Source organism: Cavia porcellus, unplaced genomic scaffold (genome assembly GCF_034190915.1).
Source record: "Cavia porcellus strain 051 isolate PalLab524CR breed Dunkin Hartley unplaced genomic scaffold, mCavPor4.1 scaffold_2, whole genome shotgun sequence".
NCBI classification, from domain to species: domain Eukaryota; kingdom Metazoa; phylum Chordata; class Mammalia; order Rodentia; family Caviidae; genus Cavia; species Cavia porcellus.
Window position 1 is genome coordinate 86,826,852 of NW_026947485.1, and position 19,442 is coordinate 86,846,293.

At 46.8% G+C, this 19,442-nt stretch overlaps 1 protein-coding gene across 2 annotated transcripts in view; it reads left to right on the forward strand.

Annotated features, from left to right (window-relative positions):
* Positions 1-831: 831 nt before the first annotated feature.
* Habp2 (hyaluronan binding protein 2) overlaps positions 832-19,442 on the forward strand; it is a 32,853-nt gene continuing 14,242 nt past the window's right edge. For both annotated transcript variants that reach the window (XM_063244760.1, XM_013158399.2), the window contains exons 1-3: positions 832-996; positions 12,298-12,334; positions 19,180-19,290. In XM_063244760.1, coding sequence (XP_063100830.1) covers positions 925-996; positions 12,298-12,334; positions 19,180-19,290 — 220 coding nt within the window. In that variant the 5' untranslated portion in view covers positions 832-924. The remainder of the gene's footprint in view (positions 997-12,297; positions 12,335-19,179; positions 19,291-19,442) is intronic.

A 19,442-nucleotide genomic window follows, 5' to 3' on the forward strand; every position in this document is an offset into this window, starting at 1 on the left:
ACAATGGCACAGTTAATTGGATCAAGTGTTGGCAGCACTGAGGACCTGTGTCTAGGACTCAAGTCTGGAAGATTCCTGGCACCCACATTACTGTGGTGGTCAGGTGTTTATAGGAGCTCAAGACCATGTTATTAAAGAGATCAGTTGTATCCACCAGAACCCATGTTTAATAGGTAATTGCTGCTTTACATAGCCCTACCTGTGACCTGTGTAACTAAATGAGGAACAATTGTCCTGAAATTTAAGCATCATGTTTTTTCCCTCCCATTGATCAAAGAAAGACTCCAATGAAAGGAGGAAAATAATTAAAAAGTAAAAACCTTACGTAATGAGATTTAAAAGAGAACTTTTGAAGCCAACAAGGAACTGTAGGCAACACTTCAAAGGGCCTAGAATCAATGTTTGTCAATAGCAGTTTTGCATCCTTTAATTTATCTTTCATGAATATAAAGTGTGATGTTATTAGAAGCCCATCTATACTGTAATTCTGTTTGAGATTTGATGAATCAGAAATCTATGGACATTCTCCCCAAATGAGGAATGGCAGGAGCCCATGGCAGGTGCCTCTCCTTTCATCTTGTGGCTGAGTGCACCCTCAGGCCCTCTGCACTGAACCCACAGCACACACACACACACACACACACACACACACCATGCACCTTTATTTGGCCACACTTTGGAGACTGTCTTCGAGAGAAGCTACCCCCGTGACTCAGCCCAGCCCCAAAGTTACCATTTGTTTAATCAAGATAGTTGGTTTGCAAAACATTAAACATTAAACAGTATTTGATGCCTAGTTAATAATTTGCATCCTCTTCATTTGTTCCTGAATCCTCAGAGACTGACCCCCACCCCTCAAAGGCAGAGATAACAAAAGAAATTACATTGAAAGCGAACAGGGAGGCCTCAAACCCTCAAACTGCCATGATGTTTGCCAGGATGTCTGAGCTCCAGGTTCTGCTGTTAGTTGTCCTGATGGAAAAGTTTGCAGCTGGGGTAAGTGTGCTTTTCAAAGACCTGTGAATGGAGACCCTGAGGTTGTTAGGAAGACCACTCAGCTAGATTGGGGGCAGGTGACACTTGAGTTGTGAAAGGCAGATTGCCATACTGAGACTTCCTGTCTATGAGATCACACGTGGGCCTGTGGCTTGAGCTGTTGTCTATCAGCCAGTTTCTTGGTGACATTCATCAGGCTCGAACCCTCTGGGGGCAGAGCCTGCACAACACTCCTGAACAAGAAGCCTAGTTAAAGAAAACCCCCTCCTCTATGGGTTCTAATCTGGCATACATCTCAGAGACCCCTTTAGAAGGCTTTGAAAGCCATAAACTCTTTCCCCAGAAGAATAGACCTATGTGCTGGTGCTAACATACACACAGATAATTTTCCAGCCATCTGGGCCTCACTCAAGGGTAAGATCTCTCATGCTTGACCTTACAGGGGAATCTTTCTGGCTGTCAGTGACCTGACAAAGGATTTGCTTAGATGGATTAGATTTAAGGAGAATGTTTCTTCTCAATTTTTCACTACCATAGTGGACTAAATGGGGGAGAGAGAGTGAGCAGGAGCCCAAGGAGGGGTTGTGGCTAGCAGGGAAGGGAAATGGCATTACTGGGTCTTGAGTAGAGGACTGAAGATCTTTGAGGTGAGATGAGTGGGCCTCTTCTGTGTGCTCCTGAGGTCCAAGTGTCAGCTTGATCTGTGTGGATGGGGAAAAGAGGGCCTTAAGCAAACACTGCGCCTCCTGGTAGTCCCATTACGGGCTGTGGCTGAGGCCTGAGCAAGGGCCTTGGATGCAGGACTCCAATCTCAGCTTGGCCGCACTGTAGCTATGGAATATTGGGCCAGTAACATGATCCCCCTGAGCCTCAGTGTCCTCGCAAACCAAGCGCTAATCTCTCACAGATTTGGGAAGGTCACAATTAGATGAGATCATGCATGCGACTTCCGATAAATGTTAACTCTTTTCCTATAAATTTCCAGAATGAATACAACTTCTCTGTTAAAACAGAAATCAGAGAACACTCCCTTTTGTGGAGGAGATGGAGGAAGAAAGCGGGCAGGGTGAGAACTGCAGCAGCAGCCATAGCCTCTGTGGCTTATTAAGAGCCTGTGTGTCGTTTCCTTCATAGAGTGCTTCCTGAAGGGAGTGGATTGAATTACAGGTTTTCTCATTAGCATGTCTTTAAGACAACAGCTCCTCCTCCTCTTTCAGTAAACTTCTCAGACACTTTCTTAGCCACACAGTGAGCTGCCAAGTAATTCACTTCACGAAGGGTTTTCTTTTCAAATCATGACTTGTGTATGGCTGGTAGCTGAGATTATGGATTGTACTTAGGCTCCCTGCATCACCTGATTGTTTGTTGGCTGGCTGGGACTGAGACGTAGCAGAAATCCCACAGGTCTGGAGAAAGGATGTAGGAATTACGGGAGGCCCATGAGAGGTCCACAGAAAGTACCAGTCGGAAGGAATTAAGCCTAAAGTTTGCAGCCAAGGAGAAGGGTTGATGCAGTCTGTTTGAAGTTCACAAAAGGATAATGGTCCCGAAAAATCCCTTTATTGCAAGCCCCGGTGAATTTTTAGGGTTAGCAATGAAATTATAAGTCAATAATGGATAAAAGAGAAAATATGAGAGATAGCCTTCAGGCAATGAGCTTAGTCAATTCCAAAGAGAGGATTCGGGGCTTTGGAATGTTTTCTTCTCCAGATGTGTGCCAGACAGGTGGTCGGGAGGCAGCTCACATGCCACAGGCCTGCACAGAGGCATCCAGGGGAAAGTGGCCAAGTCACTCAGATGCTTTGGAGAATTTGGGACATCATCAAGAGACAGAAACCACATAGCCAGATGTAGTTAAAAATAATAACCACCTGCTACCACATAACGAAAAGTCCTGAGTGCTAGCCAGGAGCTTTCTCTAGATTGGTTCATCTCCTGCAGGACCTGTAGCAGTGGGTACTATTCCTGTTCCCATGTTATAGAGATGGAGCTGGATAACTTGACCCCAAGTCATATAGCTTGGAAGTTGCAAAGCTGAGCTATAGGCAATAAGCCTGGGGCCCTGGTTCAGCATGAGATGTCCTTGGTCTATATTGGGGCCATGCTCCTGCTGGTGAGCACAGGAGGCTCAGACCAGGGCCGTATTTGCTGGTAGGATGTTGTTAGCTCCCCATGCCTCTGAAATTCTGAAGATAGGCAGTTCTAGGATCTGTGATGGTTCTCCATGGGTGAGACACCAGGTGGTCTCCCATGAATTCAGATCATGCAGCAAATATTACACTGACTGCATTCTGGGATCACTGTTTAACTTAGATTTTTATATACCTACCAGTGCACTGATCAAAGAGATATGGGTCTAATATCATTGCTGTCAACTCCGGGGCTTCCCTCATATATCTTTCTCTTTTGGTCTACATAGGTTTTTCCTATTGATCGGTTTTAACACCTGCCTCCAACACAGCTGTGTGTTGTTAGCCCTACTTTCTGAATTAAAAACCAGCCCAGAGATGCTAAATTAACTCTCTGGCCAGAACCAGAGCACTGGTCTGTCCAACTCCTTGTCCATCATAGGAAGCTACTATGACAAAGATGGAGACTGCCTTAGAAATCACCCCTGCTGTGGTTCTTACAGTGACTTGGGGCATGCTGGGTAGCTGCAATGGAATTTGACTGCTCCTAGGGTTCGAATCCAAAAGACAGTGCTCATTAGGCCTGTCCTGCTTATCTTGGCCCATCCCCAGGAAGGGGCAGGGACTGCTTCCCCAAACAGAGACACCTCGCAGTTAAAATGCTTGTATGCTTGCAACTCTGGGCCTTTTAGATCCTAGAATCTTGCCAGGTAGACAGCTGCAAGAAATGGTTGTAGAGGCCAGAGGTTGCCGTTTGGCAGGGTAGATTTTACCCTGCGTACAGACTGGGCTTTATCAGCAGGCAGGTCAGCCTGCAGAGTGGTTTAGCTTTCTTTCAGTTGCTGGGCAGCATTTAGAAATCAGACTATTTCACTCAAAGATATAGATGTCCAAGCATTTTTAGTTTAGTTTTGTTTTGTTTTTTGTACCGGGGATCGAACTCACAACCTCGAGCTTGCCAGGCAGGCACTTATGCTGCTGAGCTAAACCCCTGGCTAATTTTTTTTTTTTTTAAATCAGACATTCTGGTCACACCAGGCTCACATAATCTTGCACAGTACTGTGAGGTGAGTAGCTAGAGCTCTGTTATCAGAAGAAATTTGAGTCTCTCAGATGCTGTGATCCCACCACCCTTTGCACCCTTCCCACTGTACTGCTGTACATGGGCTTTCTGGTTCCCTCAAGGAGGAAGACAAACACAGAGACAGAGAGATACTGCACACTTATGTGCTATCTCCAGAAGTGCTGTGGAAGTACCTACTGGAGTTGGTTAAGGATGGGCAAATGAGCAGTCTCAGCATCTAATCAATTCAAGCACCTAAATCCACATGGGCCCCAGGGCCAAGGCCTTGTATGGGAAGATGTGAGCCATCTTCCGTAGGGCTTCCAGGCCCCAGAACATCAGTCTCCTTCCAGCTGAGGAGAGGAGAGAAGGTGTTTCTCTCCCTTTTGCTCTAATCTACAGAATCTTCTGTAAAACATAGGGATCAAATTTAACTGCAACTTCTCATAATTTTTTTTTTTTTAAAAACTGAGCCTAAGCATGAGTCCAACTCATTAGCTTTGGCAGTGTACCCTGGTATTTAGGGAAATCAGGTCGCGGGAAATCGCCTGTGTGTATAAGCACAGATATATTTATATTCTAAATTCATTAGGGTTTCCTAAACGCAAAAGCAATTCTGCTGTCACAGAGAAACAGCATGGCAGAATATTCGGCAGCCAGCATTTTAAATAAAACATGCTTTTTCTTCATAATTAATATAACAAGGTTTCCTGGCTTAGGGCTTGGCCAAGATCCCAGGGAAAATGGTGGGGGTTAGGGGGGCTGTGACGTGCCTGTGACCAGACACGTTCCAGGAGACTTTGTGCTGGGCTGGTTCTCTTGCCTCTGCCCCTCCCCCAGGTTGCACTCAAGCATTTAGGGGGAAAAAAAAGAAAGAAAGGAAAGAGAAAGAAAATTCCAAACTCATTGACAATAATGGCTAATAACAGTAATAGCAGCGGCCATTTGTCAAGTCTTTACCACATGCTTCATGTTTAATTTTCTCATTTGAGCTTTGCAGCAGCCTGAGATGAGCACCAGTGTCACTGTCTTTTCACAGATAGAAAACAAAACAAAACAAAAAAACTAAGCTACAGAGAAGTTAAATAATCTTCCTAAAACATCACCCAGGCAAACCCAATTGGCCCATACCAGCTTCGCTGCATGTAACTACCCCAGTTAGACCATCATGCAAGGCCCAGCTCAAAGACAGCCCAACTATCCAGTGTGGACCAGGGGTGTCAAGCTGAGTGGTGGCCTGAGGATCCAGCTTCTCACAGCAGATGACGTTGGTCCCACTGAAGATCCTGCCCTTCCCCTAAAGCTCTACTCCCAGACAGTAAAAGGTTAAGTCTTGCCAGTAACTAAACAATTTGTTAAGAAGAATGAATCCATCTTTAGGAAATTTGCCACAGCCCAAACTAGTTTCTTTATACTTTGATTAAATAGAAGCACCTTGTCTCTGCCTACACTGATTTATTTTTAAAGGAAGTGTCTCTCCTATCCATGAAGAATCAAAGAAAGCGAAGTGGTGTCACTGAATTCTTGCTAGCTGCTGGCCTGGGGCTGGCACTCAGAGCCTGAAGATGACTTCTTGCTAGAGGGGAAAGCAATGAGCAGTGGAGGATGGAGAGGGACTGGCGCCACCCTGTGGCAGGACTGAGGGGGTGACAATGAACTTGAGAAGGGAAAATCACTCTCACACCATTGACGGTGTTTCAGGCTCTGGCCAGGTACTACCTGTAGGAACTCAGGTACCACAGTGGCCCACCGCCACTCACTGTGTGAGAAGTAGGGAAGTGTGTGTAGCTTCCACGGTAGAGCTGGTTCCCAGCAGTGAGCACTCACCTTGCTGAAGCCCTGGGCTATTTGCTGAGGCCACCTGGCCAAGATTAATATGGCCTCAGCCCTGGCCCAGTCTTTTGTTTTGTCTTGTTATTGGCCTTTTCAAAGGGTTTCCCCATGCACTATCACATCCAAAAATGAGGGTCTGTGTCTCTCCCTTGTTGGCCCTAGATGACCTCACTTCCTGACCTTCAAACTCCAGCACCTCCTACTCAAATATATAGCACCCAAGTACCTAGGGTGACCATTTGTGCAACTTTCTCCAAATGCACAAACAAAGAGGGATCCACAGCAAATGCAATGCACTCCCGAGGAGGCAAACATCCTCCAGGCAAATGTCAGACTGGGTAAGGAACTTCTGATTTGTGTGATTGAGGAAGTGGAGGCATAGGGCAATTTAACACAGCACAGGAGCAAAGCTGAGCCGAGGATCCTTGGCTAGGATCTTTGTGCCTAAGAGATCTTGGTGTAATCCAGGTGTAGCCAAGGCCAAGGTCACCTAGCACTGGCTGAAAATGCATATTATGGGCCAGCCAGCCCTATAGAAGCTCCACTATACAATTGATCCAGGCCTCCTCTCCTAGCCTATGTTTCCATGTCCCTGTCATAGGAAGCTGCTGCCAGCCCTTGGATGACTGGGCAGGGGTCTGAGTGGACCAGCCCTGGGCTTTTGAGTAGGACAGCTACACAGAGTCCCTCTGAGCCAGGCACAAGTGATTGGTGTCAGAGCCAGGAGTCCTGGGCTCCAGTCTCTCACTACCCTGTGTGCTCAGGTCCCTATGCAAGCCTCGTCACCAGCCCTCCCCTTCCTCCTTTGTAGATGAAAGGTCTCAGGCCAGCTCCTGTCTATGGACAACTCTACTCAGGAACTCAGTAAAAGAATCACCGCCAGGGACCACCACCCGTGCCTTCTCCTGTGCATCCAGGAGAAGGCTTTTCCTCCTCCCCTGAACCCAGGGTAAGGCACAGCCACAGAGCCTGCCAATCCTGAGGCAGTCCACACCCTGAGTGCTAGAATGAGGAGGGAAAGATTCCTCAGGAGTGAAAATGGCTGGGAGCAAAGTGTCGGGTGCATACCTGTAATCTCAGCACTTTAGGAAGCTGAGGCAGGAAGCTGGCAAGTTTGAGCCCAGTCTGGGCAACTTACCGACTTAGCAAGACACTGTCCCAAAATTTTCCAAAGCATATATAAGAAAGAGGCTGGGGGTATAATTTAGCATGAAAGCCCTGGATTCAATCTCTAGTGCCATATAAAATACCTCAGTGTGAGCTGGCACCACTTCACACCTACTACAAAAATGTAGAGCGCTGATTGTCCCAACAGGAGCAAGACAGTAGGAATTCATGGGATGGCCTGCACACTGGCCACCACTGTCCTCGACCACCTCTGCCATTTGCTCTAGCCTGGAGCTGGGCCCACAGTGGGACTGGCACTGCTGAACTTTGTGCACTCACCCTGTCCATGCCTTCCAGCCCTGCAGTCCAGCCCAGCTTGGCCAAGGCACACAGCTCTCTCTAGCCCTCTGCCCTTGGACACGATATAATCTTTCCCTGCAGCAGGCGGTGTCCACCAACGGCCTGGTAGAACAGCCATGGAGGAAGGACGGCTGGGATCAGAGTCCGAACTTTGTATCTGCCAGGAGAAAGACTTCCCTGTCTTGGTTCATCTGAGCTGACCCTCCAGCCTGGTGGACAGCTCTCGCCCATCATACCCTCCGCTGTATCCCAATTGTCTGAGAACGTTGTCTGTCAACTATTTGTAACTCTGGAGCCATCAACTCAGAGTTCCAGCCTCAGCCTTTTTGTTTTATTTGCCAGAAAGTTTAGAAATAAGGCAGAGAAGAACCTGGGTTGAAGTCTCACCGGATTGGGGCTGGGGATTTAGCTCTGGACACTCCTTTTCAGCAAAGCCCCCTCTATTCACTGACACACCCTCCCCCCAAACCAAACACCTGTCTCCTGTCTGTTCCCTGTAGAAACTGGGCTGCGGAACTGTGAGGTAGAGAGAGACCTAGTTCCAGAAAACATTTCTTTCTCAGTGGCGTAAGCGCCAGCATAAACGCAAGCAGGCAGTTGTGAGTTCGATCCCTGGTACTGATTAAAAAAAAAAGAAAAGGAATCATCACAGATTAGAGATAGAACAAAATAGATCAGATCCAATAACCCCTAGCCCCCAGAAAAATTACGCAGTAAATCATTAAGGCTCAGATCTGTCCCTCTGTTTGTTACTAACCATTTCGCAGAGCACACCAGACCTGAGATAAACTTGGTGGTGGATGAAAGGAATCTAACATTGTCAAGGGCCTGCCCCTGGCCTTGGGAAGGTCAGGGCCCCGAGCCATGGATCCACCGATAAAGGCCAAGCACAGGTGGAGGGAATAGCAAGTGTGTCCAGAGTGGTCCTGCTAAACTCACTGCAGAGCCCACCTCTCCGTGTGTGAGAATCTCCCATGCCCAGGTCTCTGAAAGGATCTGGGATCACTGAAATTGGAATGGGAGCAGTTGGAGAAACACACAGCACTGTGTGTGCCTTTTGATCTGGGTGGAGATGTCCACTGAGATGCAGGCTGGCCAGGGCTCAGATGGCCCTCTCTATGGCCTGCCAAGCCTGAGCCAGTGTGGACAGGTTTTACCTAGCACTGCCTACGAACAGGGGCCCTGACTTCTCAGCCTGGCTTAACACCGGCTTCTTTCAGAGTTAAGGATTCTTCTGTTTCTTTTTCCGCCATCCCTTTATTGCAGCGTACACAGGCCACGGCTCCCTCAGTCCTGAGAGTAAACCTGACTAAGGCAGGACGCTAACAGAAGATTGATACAGTCTGGTATAGTCCAGCTCCAGCATTGATGAACTATGTTAATGTGGACAACTTTGTCTTGGCAAACCTCAGTTTTCTCACCTCTAAAATGGACATAATTATAGTGCAATAAGTAAGACAAAATGCACATAAAACATCTCCGCACAGTCTGGCTCACTGTTAGCTCTTAATGATCGTCAACCGAGCTCATGGCTCTCATCCTTTCTCCTTCTTAGTCTCCTCCTTCTCCTCATCCTACATTAATCTTCTGGATTGCAAGTTTCAGGAGTGAGAGTTTTTCTGTGATTTTACTGCCTCTCTGGAAAACAGTGGAATGAGAAGATGAAAGGAAGTCCGATTGTGTCCCTTCTCTCACCTGTGCATCGCCCAGGCCTTTCCCACACGGCCCCCAGCCTCCACCATGCACAGCGGCCTCTCTGTGGGTGCCACATAACCAGGCAGGGCTGGCTACCCAGGTCGGCTTCCCCTGGAAGTTCTGGCTTCTTGGGTTGGGTTCGCTTCCAGCATCCTTTCCTAGGAAGGGCACATGTGCCACCTGCTGGCCTTGGGGAGCATGACACCTGGCCACTCAGGCCCAAGGAGAGCCAAGATTTGGCTCTGTCCTGGTGTGCAGGCCCTGAACGGCCCTTCTCCTCCAGGTCCTGAGAAAGGTGTACCCAGGGTCCTCTCACCTGCCCTGGCCATCTACCCAACTAAAATACCAGAATTCAGAGAAAGAAGCCTAGCTCTGCACCTGGACACTGTGCACCCAGAGTCCGCAGCAGGTGCTCCTTGTTCAAGAACCCTATGCCCTGGATTCCTGGCCCCCGAGACCCAAACGCCCCTTTTCAGTAAAGCCCCCTCTATTCACTGACACACCTTCCCCCGCAAACCAAACACCTATCTCCTGTCTGTTCCCTGTAGAAACTGGGCTGCGGACCTGTGAGGTAGAGAGAGACCTAGTTCCAGAAAACAAATGTACTCCTCCTTTTTGGCACCTGTTTCTCCTCTCTCAACTTTTGGAGTAATTTTCCAAACTTACAGAAAAATAGAAAAAATAAGGCAATGAACATTTTTATCCAGGTAGATAGAAGAATGATTGTTAGTATTTTGCTACCTGTGTGATCGCTCTTGTTGCCTGTGTGAGCATCTGTGGTTTTATTTGCTGAGTTGCTTGGAGAAAGAGACCAGATATCATCTTACATTTCAGTGAGCATCTCCTAATAATAAGCTCACTTATGCTGGTGTACTGATACAGACCTGTACTTTCAGCTACTCAGGGGAAGCTGAGGCAGGAGCACAGAAAATTTGAGGCCATTCTGTCTCAGTATACAAAACAAGGACCTGGGCTATACCTCAGTGGTAGAGTAATCCATATGAAATTCCCAAATAACCAGTACTGGGGAAAAAGAAGAGTAAGCACATTTTCCTGTACAGCTACAATCCCATTATCCACTGTCAAAAAAATCAACATTACCTAACAAAAATTTATATTTACATCTCCAAATTGTCTCAATAGTCCCCTTGTATCAATTTGTTATGTCTCTCTCTTCTCTCTCTCTCTCTCTCTCTCTCTCTCTCTCTCTTTTATTTTTTTGGTACCAGGGATCAAACTTATGACCTTGCATTTAAATTCCTGGCCCATATGTCTTTTAATAAAGTTCATCTGGGGGTTTAGCTCAGCGGCATAAGCATCTGCTTTGCAAGTGCATAGTCGTGAGTTTGATCCCCGGTACAAAAAAAAAAACAAAAACAAAATTCAGTCTTTTATGACACTGGCATTTTTGTAGAGTCAGGCTAATTGTTTTGTGAAATGACCATGATTTGGGTCTCCCAGATTGGATCTGACTCATGAGAAGCTTTTTTTTGGGTGGGGGGGAATGGGGGTGGAGTAGGGGACAAGGTCTCACTACACAGGTCAGGCTGACCTTGAACTATTATGTAGCCCAGGTTGGCCTCAAACTCATGACAACTTTCTTGACTCAGTCTCCCAGTTCCTGGGGTTACAGATGTGTACCACTATACCCAGAACGAGTAGATTAAAATATATATTTTTTGTCAAGTGTTATTTATTGATGTCATGTGCTCAGTATATCATATCAGGTGCACTTTTTCTATCTTTTTTCTAACTTACCACCTGCCTACTTTCTCAAACTGCTCAACGAATCCCACAGTAAAACAGAAAATTAAAACTTCCACCGAAGATAAAGAAACAACCATATCAAACTCCACGATTTATGTGGATACCATGAAGATGCATTGCATAAAGCTCAGTTCTCCACAGCCAATCCCCAAAGGAAAAGCTGTCAAGTGATAAAACTGTCACTTTCTACAACAGAGGTCAGCAGGCTTTGTCTGGAAAGTGCCAGATAGTACATTTTTTAGATACATTTCCTCTGTCACAACTCTTCTATTGTAGCACCAAAGCAGCTATAGAAAAATATGTAAACAAATGAGCCTGACTGTTTTCCAATAAAACTTTATTAAAACACATCTGGTAGGGTTTTCCCAAGGGCCTTAGCGTGCTGATCTATGATGTAAGTGAAAGAATATATCCAAGTTATTAGATAAGCAACACTTTCTTTTCCTGCTAAGTGCTGTATGCTAAAAGGAAGTTTTCATGCCATTATTTATTTATTGAGCAAAAACTTTTTGAGGAATGACAGGTCCCAAGTACTGTGCTAAGTAAGTATTGAGTTATTCATCACTGATAAACCAGACAAGCTACTTGCCTTTCTGGATGGCAAGGTCCGATGTGACAGACAGAGAACATGTCAATAAATATAAAAGAGTGTACTGTAATAAAGACCATGGAGGCAATGAGCAGGTGCATAAACCACATGTGGGGGTTGGGGTGTTATACTGCTAGGGCATTTACAGAAAGGCCTTTCAGGAAGGTGACATTTAAACTGAGACCTAGAGAAAGTCATGGAAGAGGCCCAGGCAGAGGGAAGGGTCGGTACAAAGGACCGGGGAAAGGGGGCTTAGCTGGCACCATTTTGAAACCAGACATGCTGGAGCTAAGTACAGAGCAGTGGGATGGTGGAGATGTGGGAGGAGGTCTGTAGGTCACGGCAGGTGTTTGCATTTTATTCCAAGACCTTCCAGTGGGAAGTCCTGAAGAGATATAAGCATTCATTTCTTTCCAATGTAGAGGAGGGCTGTCACTCCCAAGAAATCACTGTGACTTGAGCATAAATCCTAATCTGATCATAATTCTGTGACATCTGAGTCTGCATTTTCTCCTCCTGAGTAAGGCTAAGAGGGTTGTTGTAAGAACATCGGGCACCAATGCCATCATGCAGAGAGAGGTCTGACCACCTAACTGACAAGGACAGAGGTCCTGGGCAGCTTGTTTCCCGGTGTGGCAAGCGATTCAATCCTGAAAACACTCAGCACTCGATGCCCGGGATGCGGTCCTCTCTGGCTCACAGCTGCTCAGGTCCTGCCAGACTCACGGTGCTCTGCTCTGTGTCACTTTGTTTTTCAGTTCTTCTTGAAGCCGTTGCCCGATGACCTGGACCCAGGTGAGTGTGCTGATCACCCCAGAGCTTCGTACCCACCATGGACTGGTTCTGGGCTGCAGGAAGGTCCCAAGCAGGGAAGTACTGGTGGAACCTCAGGGTTGAACTGGCTTAGAAATGTCACAGCCCCTTTGGGAGCACGCACTTGGAAAGGTGGCACGACACCTGACATGATTCCCTCATGGCTTCTCAGTCCCCCCAGAGGAGGAGTGCTGATGTAGGTAAGTTCTTCAGTTTTACAGAGACAGGGACGGAGCCTCAAAGAGGAGCAGCAACTTGCTCCTGGCTGCACAGGGTGTGAGTGCTGAGATGAGTTGACAAGGGAAAGCAAGGATGTCGGCCTGGCATCTACACACATGCTCCACTCCCGGGGGGAGCCCGGACATGTGGCAGGCAGCTCAGGGGGGACTTGGGCCAGGTGATGGCACCCACCAACACTCCCACCATTGTCTCTGTCTGAGGCTCAAGGTTTCCCCTACCCAATGGGGAACCCGGGCTCTCCTGGAGGCTTGGAGTCCCAGGGAAGAAACTCCATCTACTGTTCCATTTGGCCAGAGGCTGAATCCCCCAGGGGAGGCCCTGGCTGCTCACCACAGAGGACGAGAGGTTGGCAAGGGAGGCTCTGGCCATGTCTCGGCTCTGATGGAGGATTTATTTGGTGGTGGCTGGGCCAAGTGCAGTTGGCAGTCAGTGCTCCCAGCAGCAAATTGATGGATGGCAGAGACTGATAGAGGCTCAGAGGACACGAGGCCAAGTCTTTGTCGTACTCTATGTGCTCAGGCTATGGAACAAAACACTGGAAGTGCGGCCTGTGGGCTTCTGAGAGAATCTGCATCTTTCTCCAGCGGGAATGAGAGTATTCAATAATATTCAGTCAGTTTCCAGAAGGGCCAGATTGAGAGGGTCACCCTTGCTGGTGGCCACAGCCCTGCTGCACGTGGCTACAGGAAGAGACCCTCTCCAGGGGCTACTAGGGCTACCTCTCCCTCAGATGGCTGAGACTGCACTCAAGGGCCCCTCAGGGCTGTGTAGGAGACAGGGATGCAGAAGCTGTGGGGCCACACAGGGGACAGGGACTCAAGGGACCTTAAAAGCAGACTCACCCCTCATCTGTGAGGTAGCTTTGTGGGAATCCTCTACCTCAAAACACTCCCAGCTGTCTTCTGGAAAGTTGGGAAACAAGTCTCAGATGAGTTTATGACACCCTGGATCTGCTCAGTGAACAGTCTGAACAACTGGAAGGCAGAGATCACAGAAAAGGGAGTGGATTCCTTCCACATGTCCATAAGGTTTATAGCTTTACTTCAATCTATTAAAAACAAAAGTGTCAAATCTGACTGTGTTGTTGGTCCCTCAGGAGGTAGTAAGTTCCCCATCACGAGAGATATTTAAGTGCAGGTTCAAAAATACCCTAGGAAGGACGGAGTGGAGAATCTTGGAGTTGGCACCCTGGGAATCTAGGCTCTAAAAGAACTCTGCCGATAGCTTCTGACAATTTGGTGAACAAGTGAAGGGACTCTGGAATAGCCTCCCCTGGGCCCCAGAGACCATCTGGAGGTGTTCTGTTAGCCCCTAGCTGTGGAGCAGGGAGGACGGTGGCCAAGCCTACCTGCAAAAGGCAGGTTAGGTCGTATAAGCGTCCGTGGCAGGCTCCTGATTTAATCACATGTGAGGTTTGTGCTTTGATGGAATTTGCCAGATCCCTGCTGGCTTTAGACAGCAGCACAGTGAGGAGGCCGGTGCTCATGCACTCATGCCCACAGGCAAGCCGTCTCTTTGGTTGGTCTTGCTGGAGACAGTGCATGGCAAGAACCTGGCTAGAGCAGAAGGTACCCAGTTCATGGTCCCTAGTGGATGGTAGCAGGGGATGTGGCCATCAAATAGCACAGACTCTGCCTGGCTCCCCAAAGCAGGCAACACACAGCCAGCAGGCCTGCGGAAACGCCTCTTCAAAGCTGGCTCGGCTCTGCCCAGTGCCATGGGCTGAGCCCATCCATCAGCTGTCCTGCTCCCTGCCAGCGAGGCTCTCTGTTGGCCTTGCTCTGGCTGCCAGATTGGAAGCCTCAAATGCAGTGCGACAGGGCTGGGGCCTGGGGGAGCCCCTTGGAGGAGCCGTCTGTGCCATGGTGATGGATGACGCCAACAGGGATGACATTCCGGAGATTTTTATTCCGTTCCACACATCTGGCAAGCTCTTTAACTGGAGCAGCTGCGAAGTTCCCATTGCAGGAATTCTGGGCTTTTGTGGAGAGACCCTGAACGGGGATCCTAGTAGTGATCCTGGTCACGGACCTGGCAGTGTGTACTAAAGAAGATTTCTCAATCTGTGTAACTCCCTGAAAGCAAAATCCCATGATGGCTCTGAAACACAAAACCACCAAAGGTTTCTGGCTCATAAAAAGGCTAACAAGATTTGGAGTTAAGTGGACCTAGTTTAGGAGACCACATTCTTCTGCCCTGGGTTTTCTTGATCTGTAGAGTAGACATAATGATACAGATGCCAGGAAATGATTTGAAAGTTAAATATGATTGCATTCAACCATATTTACTTTACCTAATGTCTGATACATAAAAAGTATTCAATATGTAACAACCCATTATTATGATTATTTGGGTTAATTCAGGATATTCTCACCATTCTTCCTGGTAATTTCTAGAAACAGACTAATAGACAAATCCACATGCATTTTTTTCTTAAAATAAAATGCTTCTGACAGTCACCCATTTCTTCCTCATAGTGCTTCCTTTGCTACAGCCAGAGAAAGTCTCGAATAATCTGAATTTAAACCCTAAGTGGTTTTCTACAGTGTGCCAATGGGACCAGATAGCAAGCCAGGGAACAAGCCCTTTCTAATCAGGAGGGCACTTGGACAAGTTTGTAGCTGTTTATGGAGCTCATAAGGAATTTTCTTCACTAGATGCCTATGCACCAAATGTCATGCAGCTTCTTTCCCAGATTTCCCACTGGGTCTTCTTCCAGCAGAATCCATGATGGTAGACAGGGTTGTGTGCCAGCCAATCAGAAAGCAGGGAGGCTTAGCCACAGGGCGAAAATCCATGTGCCAAGCACAACAGCTGACCCATGCTAAGCATTGTGGGGCAAAGGGAAGAATCCAATAGTCTTTGCTATTAAAAAGCTAACTATCCAGTAGCAGGAGAGAGGCACCACCTCAGATACAGCCACCAACCTAAACTCTGAAGCCAGCTGGGCAGGAAATTCTCCTATATCTAAGATGCTTAGCCTATCTGCAACATGGTGTTAATCAAGCCCTCGGAACCTGCTGTGACTATTGCATCATACGCTACCCCAGGCTCTGCAGTTTTAATCGCTAACCATGCATTTAGATATTAATTCTTTAGATTAGCAACTTGGTTGGGTTCAGCTGGGCAGTTCTTTTGGTTTGGAGCAGGTTCTGCTGATCAGAGCTGGACCTCCACGTGCATCAGCAGCCAGCTGGTAATTTGGCTGGCCTCTCAATTTACTGACCTTCACTAAGCTTTTTCATAGTGTGAGCTCTGCTGGGACCACTGAGCCTGTGGCTGCCTCACACGTCCTCTTATGGTCTTGCAAAATAGGCCAAACTGTTCATGTGACAGTCACAGCGGGGAGAGGGAACTGGAGAGGGAAAGGAGGAGGTGAATGGAGAAGAGGAGCAGAAGGAGAAGGAGCAGGAAAGAAGGGAAGAAAGAGGAAGGGGAGGAGAGAGGGGGAGAGAATTCCCAAAGCCAGGCTTAGAACTGGCGCATCATCACAGATGTGTTGGTTGAAGGCTGACCTAGACACAGTGAGTGGGAGGTTGGACTGAGAGGCAGAGAATTGAGGCGTATTTCTCATCAGACTGGCTGCAACCAAGCCAGTTTCCACACAGAATGCAAGGCTCCCAAGCCTGGGCTTGACCCCAGCTGGATTCCCTACCTCTTCACTACCCCTAAATCTTTCCCTTTGGCTAGCTTTCTTCCCTCATCCAACTTGGACTGGACATTCTTTGGAGGACATCACATCCCACTCTAAATTGTATAACTGTAGAATTCTCCACTGTATCCAATATCTCTGGCACCTGGCATGATACTTGGCCCATATTTGGTGTGTAAAATTACAGGACAAGTTTCTTACATGGCTAGTAGGATAGAGTGCTGGCACAATGGAAAAAACAAAATGAAACAAAAAACAAAGTAAGCTTTAAATATGGAGGTGAAGCAACCACCCCAAGTGACACTCCAGTATGGCATCTCCAGGGCACTCCAAAGCCACTCAAAGGAAAAGACCTTTATGTCATTGATTTTTTTTTATTTGTGTCATTCTTTCACAGCCTTTTGCAGTTGCTTGGCTTCTGCTCTAGGGGGGGTCTAAGGCCATTGAGCCTTCCTGAGCCTGGGTTCCACTAAGGTTTTGGGATCCTGGTGCTAGAAAGGACTTACTGTCTTTCATAGCAAGAGTATGATTTAGAGTCTATATGTTTTATTCCCACTTGGCTTGTGTTAGTCAACTTTCTCTTTGCTGGGACACAATACCTGATATCTGCAACTTAAAAGAGGAGAGGTCTAATTTGGTTTATGGTTTCTGAGGTTTCAGTTCATGGTAGCTGGCTCCAACACAGAAACTTCACAGCAGAAGAGTGTGGCTCAGCAAAGATGCTTAGTTCATGGAGGCTGGGGAAGCAGAGCAGAAGATCAGTGCCAAAGAGGAACAGGATAAGGGACCATATGTAGTATCCAAGGCCACAGCTCCATGACCCACTCCGACATAACCAGGGGCAGGCTGTATTATTTTGCTAGATATTTCTTAATCCAGGGGAGCTGATCGATCATGATTAATGGTCACACTGTTGACTGAAAGGTGAACAGACCTTGTAAGTAAAGATTCCAGTTTAAATCCTCTAACAGACATTTCACCCATCTCCCATCACTGGAAAAGTCACACAGACCCAGATATGTAAGAATTTATGCCCCTCTTTCTGGGGGAGATGTTCTTAATGATGTAGCCAAGATTAAACAATCTGACCTCCACCTCTGGGAGTGATGGGGGAAATTATAGGAGCACCCAGAAATGTGCTTATCTGTAAAGACCTGCTGGAAAAACACAAATAACTTTTCCAGAGGAAAAACAAGAAAGAAGGGATGCAATCATCTCATTGTCTCTTCCAAATGTCAGTTTGAAATCTTTCATGTCAAACTCAGAATGACATTTTTTCCTCATTTTCACACTCTCTTCCCCTGTTTTTTTTTCTTTTGTGTGTGTGCTAGATAGAAGAAACTTTATTTGCTCCAGGAAGACAATGGTCTTATCTTCAACCTAGATCCTCATCCTTGGAAAGGTGGCCTCCTCTGGGAGCATTTTCATAGTGAGGAAAAGCAGCTCGGGAGAAATAATGAGCGAGCAAAGGGAGTCTTGACTTGACACTGTGATAAATGAGGCGAAGGCTTGCCAAGGAACCAGAGTTGGCGTATTCAAAAAAGAAATAAAAAGATAGTTCCATTTTTAATGGGAAATATAAAGCAGCCATTGTGCAAAGTTGATTTTTCAAAAGCCAAAGAGATAAAGACTGTAACAGAGTGGCTGAGGGGTGAGTGGGATAATGTGGTGGATAATCAGGCACAGGTAGAGTGTGTCCTCCACCCCTTCAGCTGGCCTGTCGGAGCCCTTTTCAAGCCTGCTCTCTGCGTTCCAGCCCTGCCTCATTATCATATGCATCCCTGGACAGCCTCCTTCCAGCTTCAACTTACCAACATGCTGCACTCTCATTGCCGGAAAGTGCAAAATTCATCTAACTTTCTTCAGTTCTCAAACTTCTCTCCACAAGCCTTGGAGTTACCAGCATCTTCCAAACTCCCAGACAGTGAAGAGCTTGAGTCCAGTCTTACATTGACCTAATCTTCTCAAAGTCAAGATTAGCTTAAGGTTTGCAGTTGTGGCCCATGCCACACACTGGTTTCTTTTTCAGTAGACAAGACCCTGGATCTCATGGTCATACTTGGATGAGTTCTAATTAGTAGGCTGCTTATTCCGTAAGCATGGTTGGATGCTCTATTCCAAGGAAAGTGTAAATGTAGCCAAGACAATGTAAGACGACAATGGAAGCACTTGAGTATTGACATTGACCTATTGAAATTTAGTGATTCTATGGAGATCAACTGCCTTAGTCTAAACCTTAAGGGGCATTGTCCATTTGACCTTGGGCAAAGTACCTCACCCTTCCACTTCAGGCATCTAGCTTCAAGTAGAGCAGATCATACACTTCCTAGATTCCTATGAAGAAGAAATGAAATGGTGCATGGAAATGTTTAACAGAGGGCCTGGTACATGGAAAAATTCCAGTAAATACAATTTGGGGGTAGTTTGATGCCATAATCAAAAGGAACGTGACAGGTTCCTTTCACTTCATTAAACTATGATGATTAATAAGGTTTCATCAAGAAATATCATACACAAAACCTCTCAAAGAAGTGCTCAGGTGCTATATGGTCTGACCCTGGAAGACCCATGTAGAACTGTGGAGAGCTTCTGAACCTGTCTTCTTCCTCTTGTACAAAGATACAAAAACCAAGAATGTAATTGGTTTTCTAAGGTCACAGTCAGCAGAATGTTGGGGTTGGACTTCTCCCCATTCAATCAGGTGCTCTTGACTCTGCCGAGTGTCAGCACTGCCTTGCTGGATCATAGTATACTCTGAATGAAGTCACATGGCCTGACCCTTCCTATCCATCTCCATCATTGTGAAGAGCTTGAAAAACATGTGATCCCTCCTTAGAGACTTTGAATTCTTGGAGAAAAGGCAATCAGCTAAATCAAGTGCTATCTTATTTAAGTATAGTGGTAAGTTTCTTCTGTACTGTTCCCACCCACACAGACTGGACTCCTGACTTCTATGACTACAGCTATGACGACGATATCCAGGAAGAGAACACCAATACTTCGCTGGTCAACCATGAGAATCCTGACTGGTATTATGCATCAGATGGTGAGTACCACATTTGCTCACAGGAGGGCAGCATGCTCAGGGGAGTCTATGTGGCCATATACGAGGGCTTCTCCCTCTCTGGCCATCACCAAAAATAGACATTGAAAAAAATTATTCAGACTGGTTTTGATTCAGTTAGAAACACACACCAT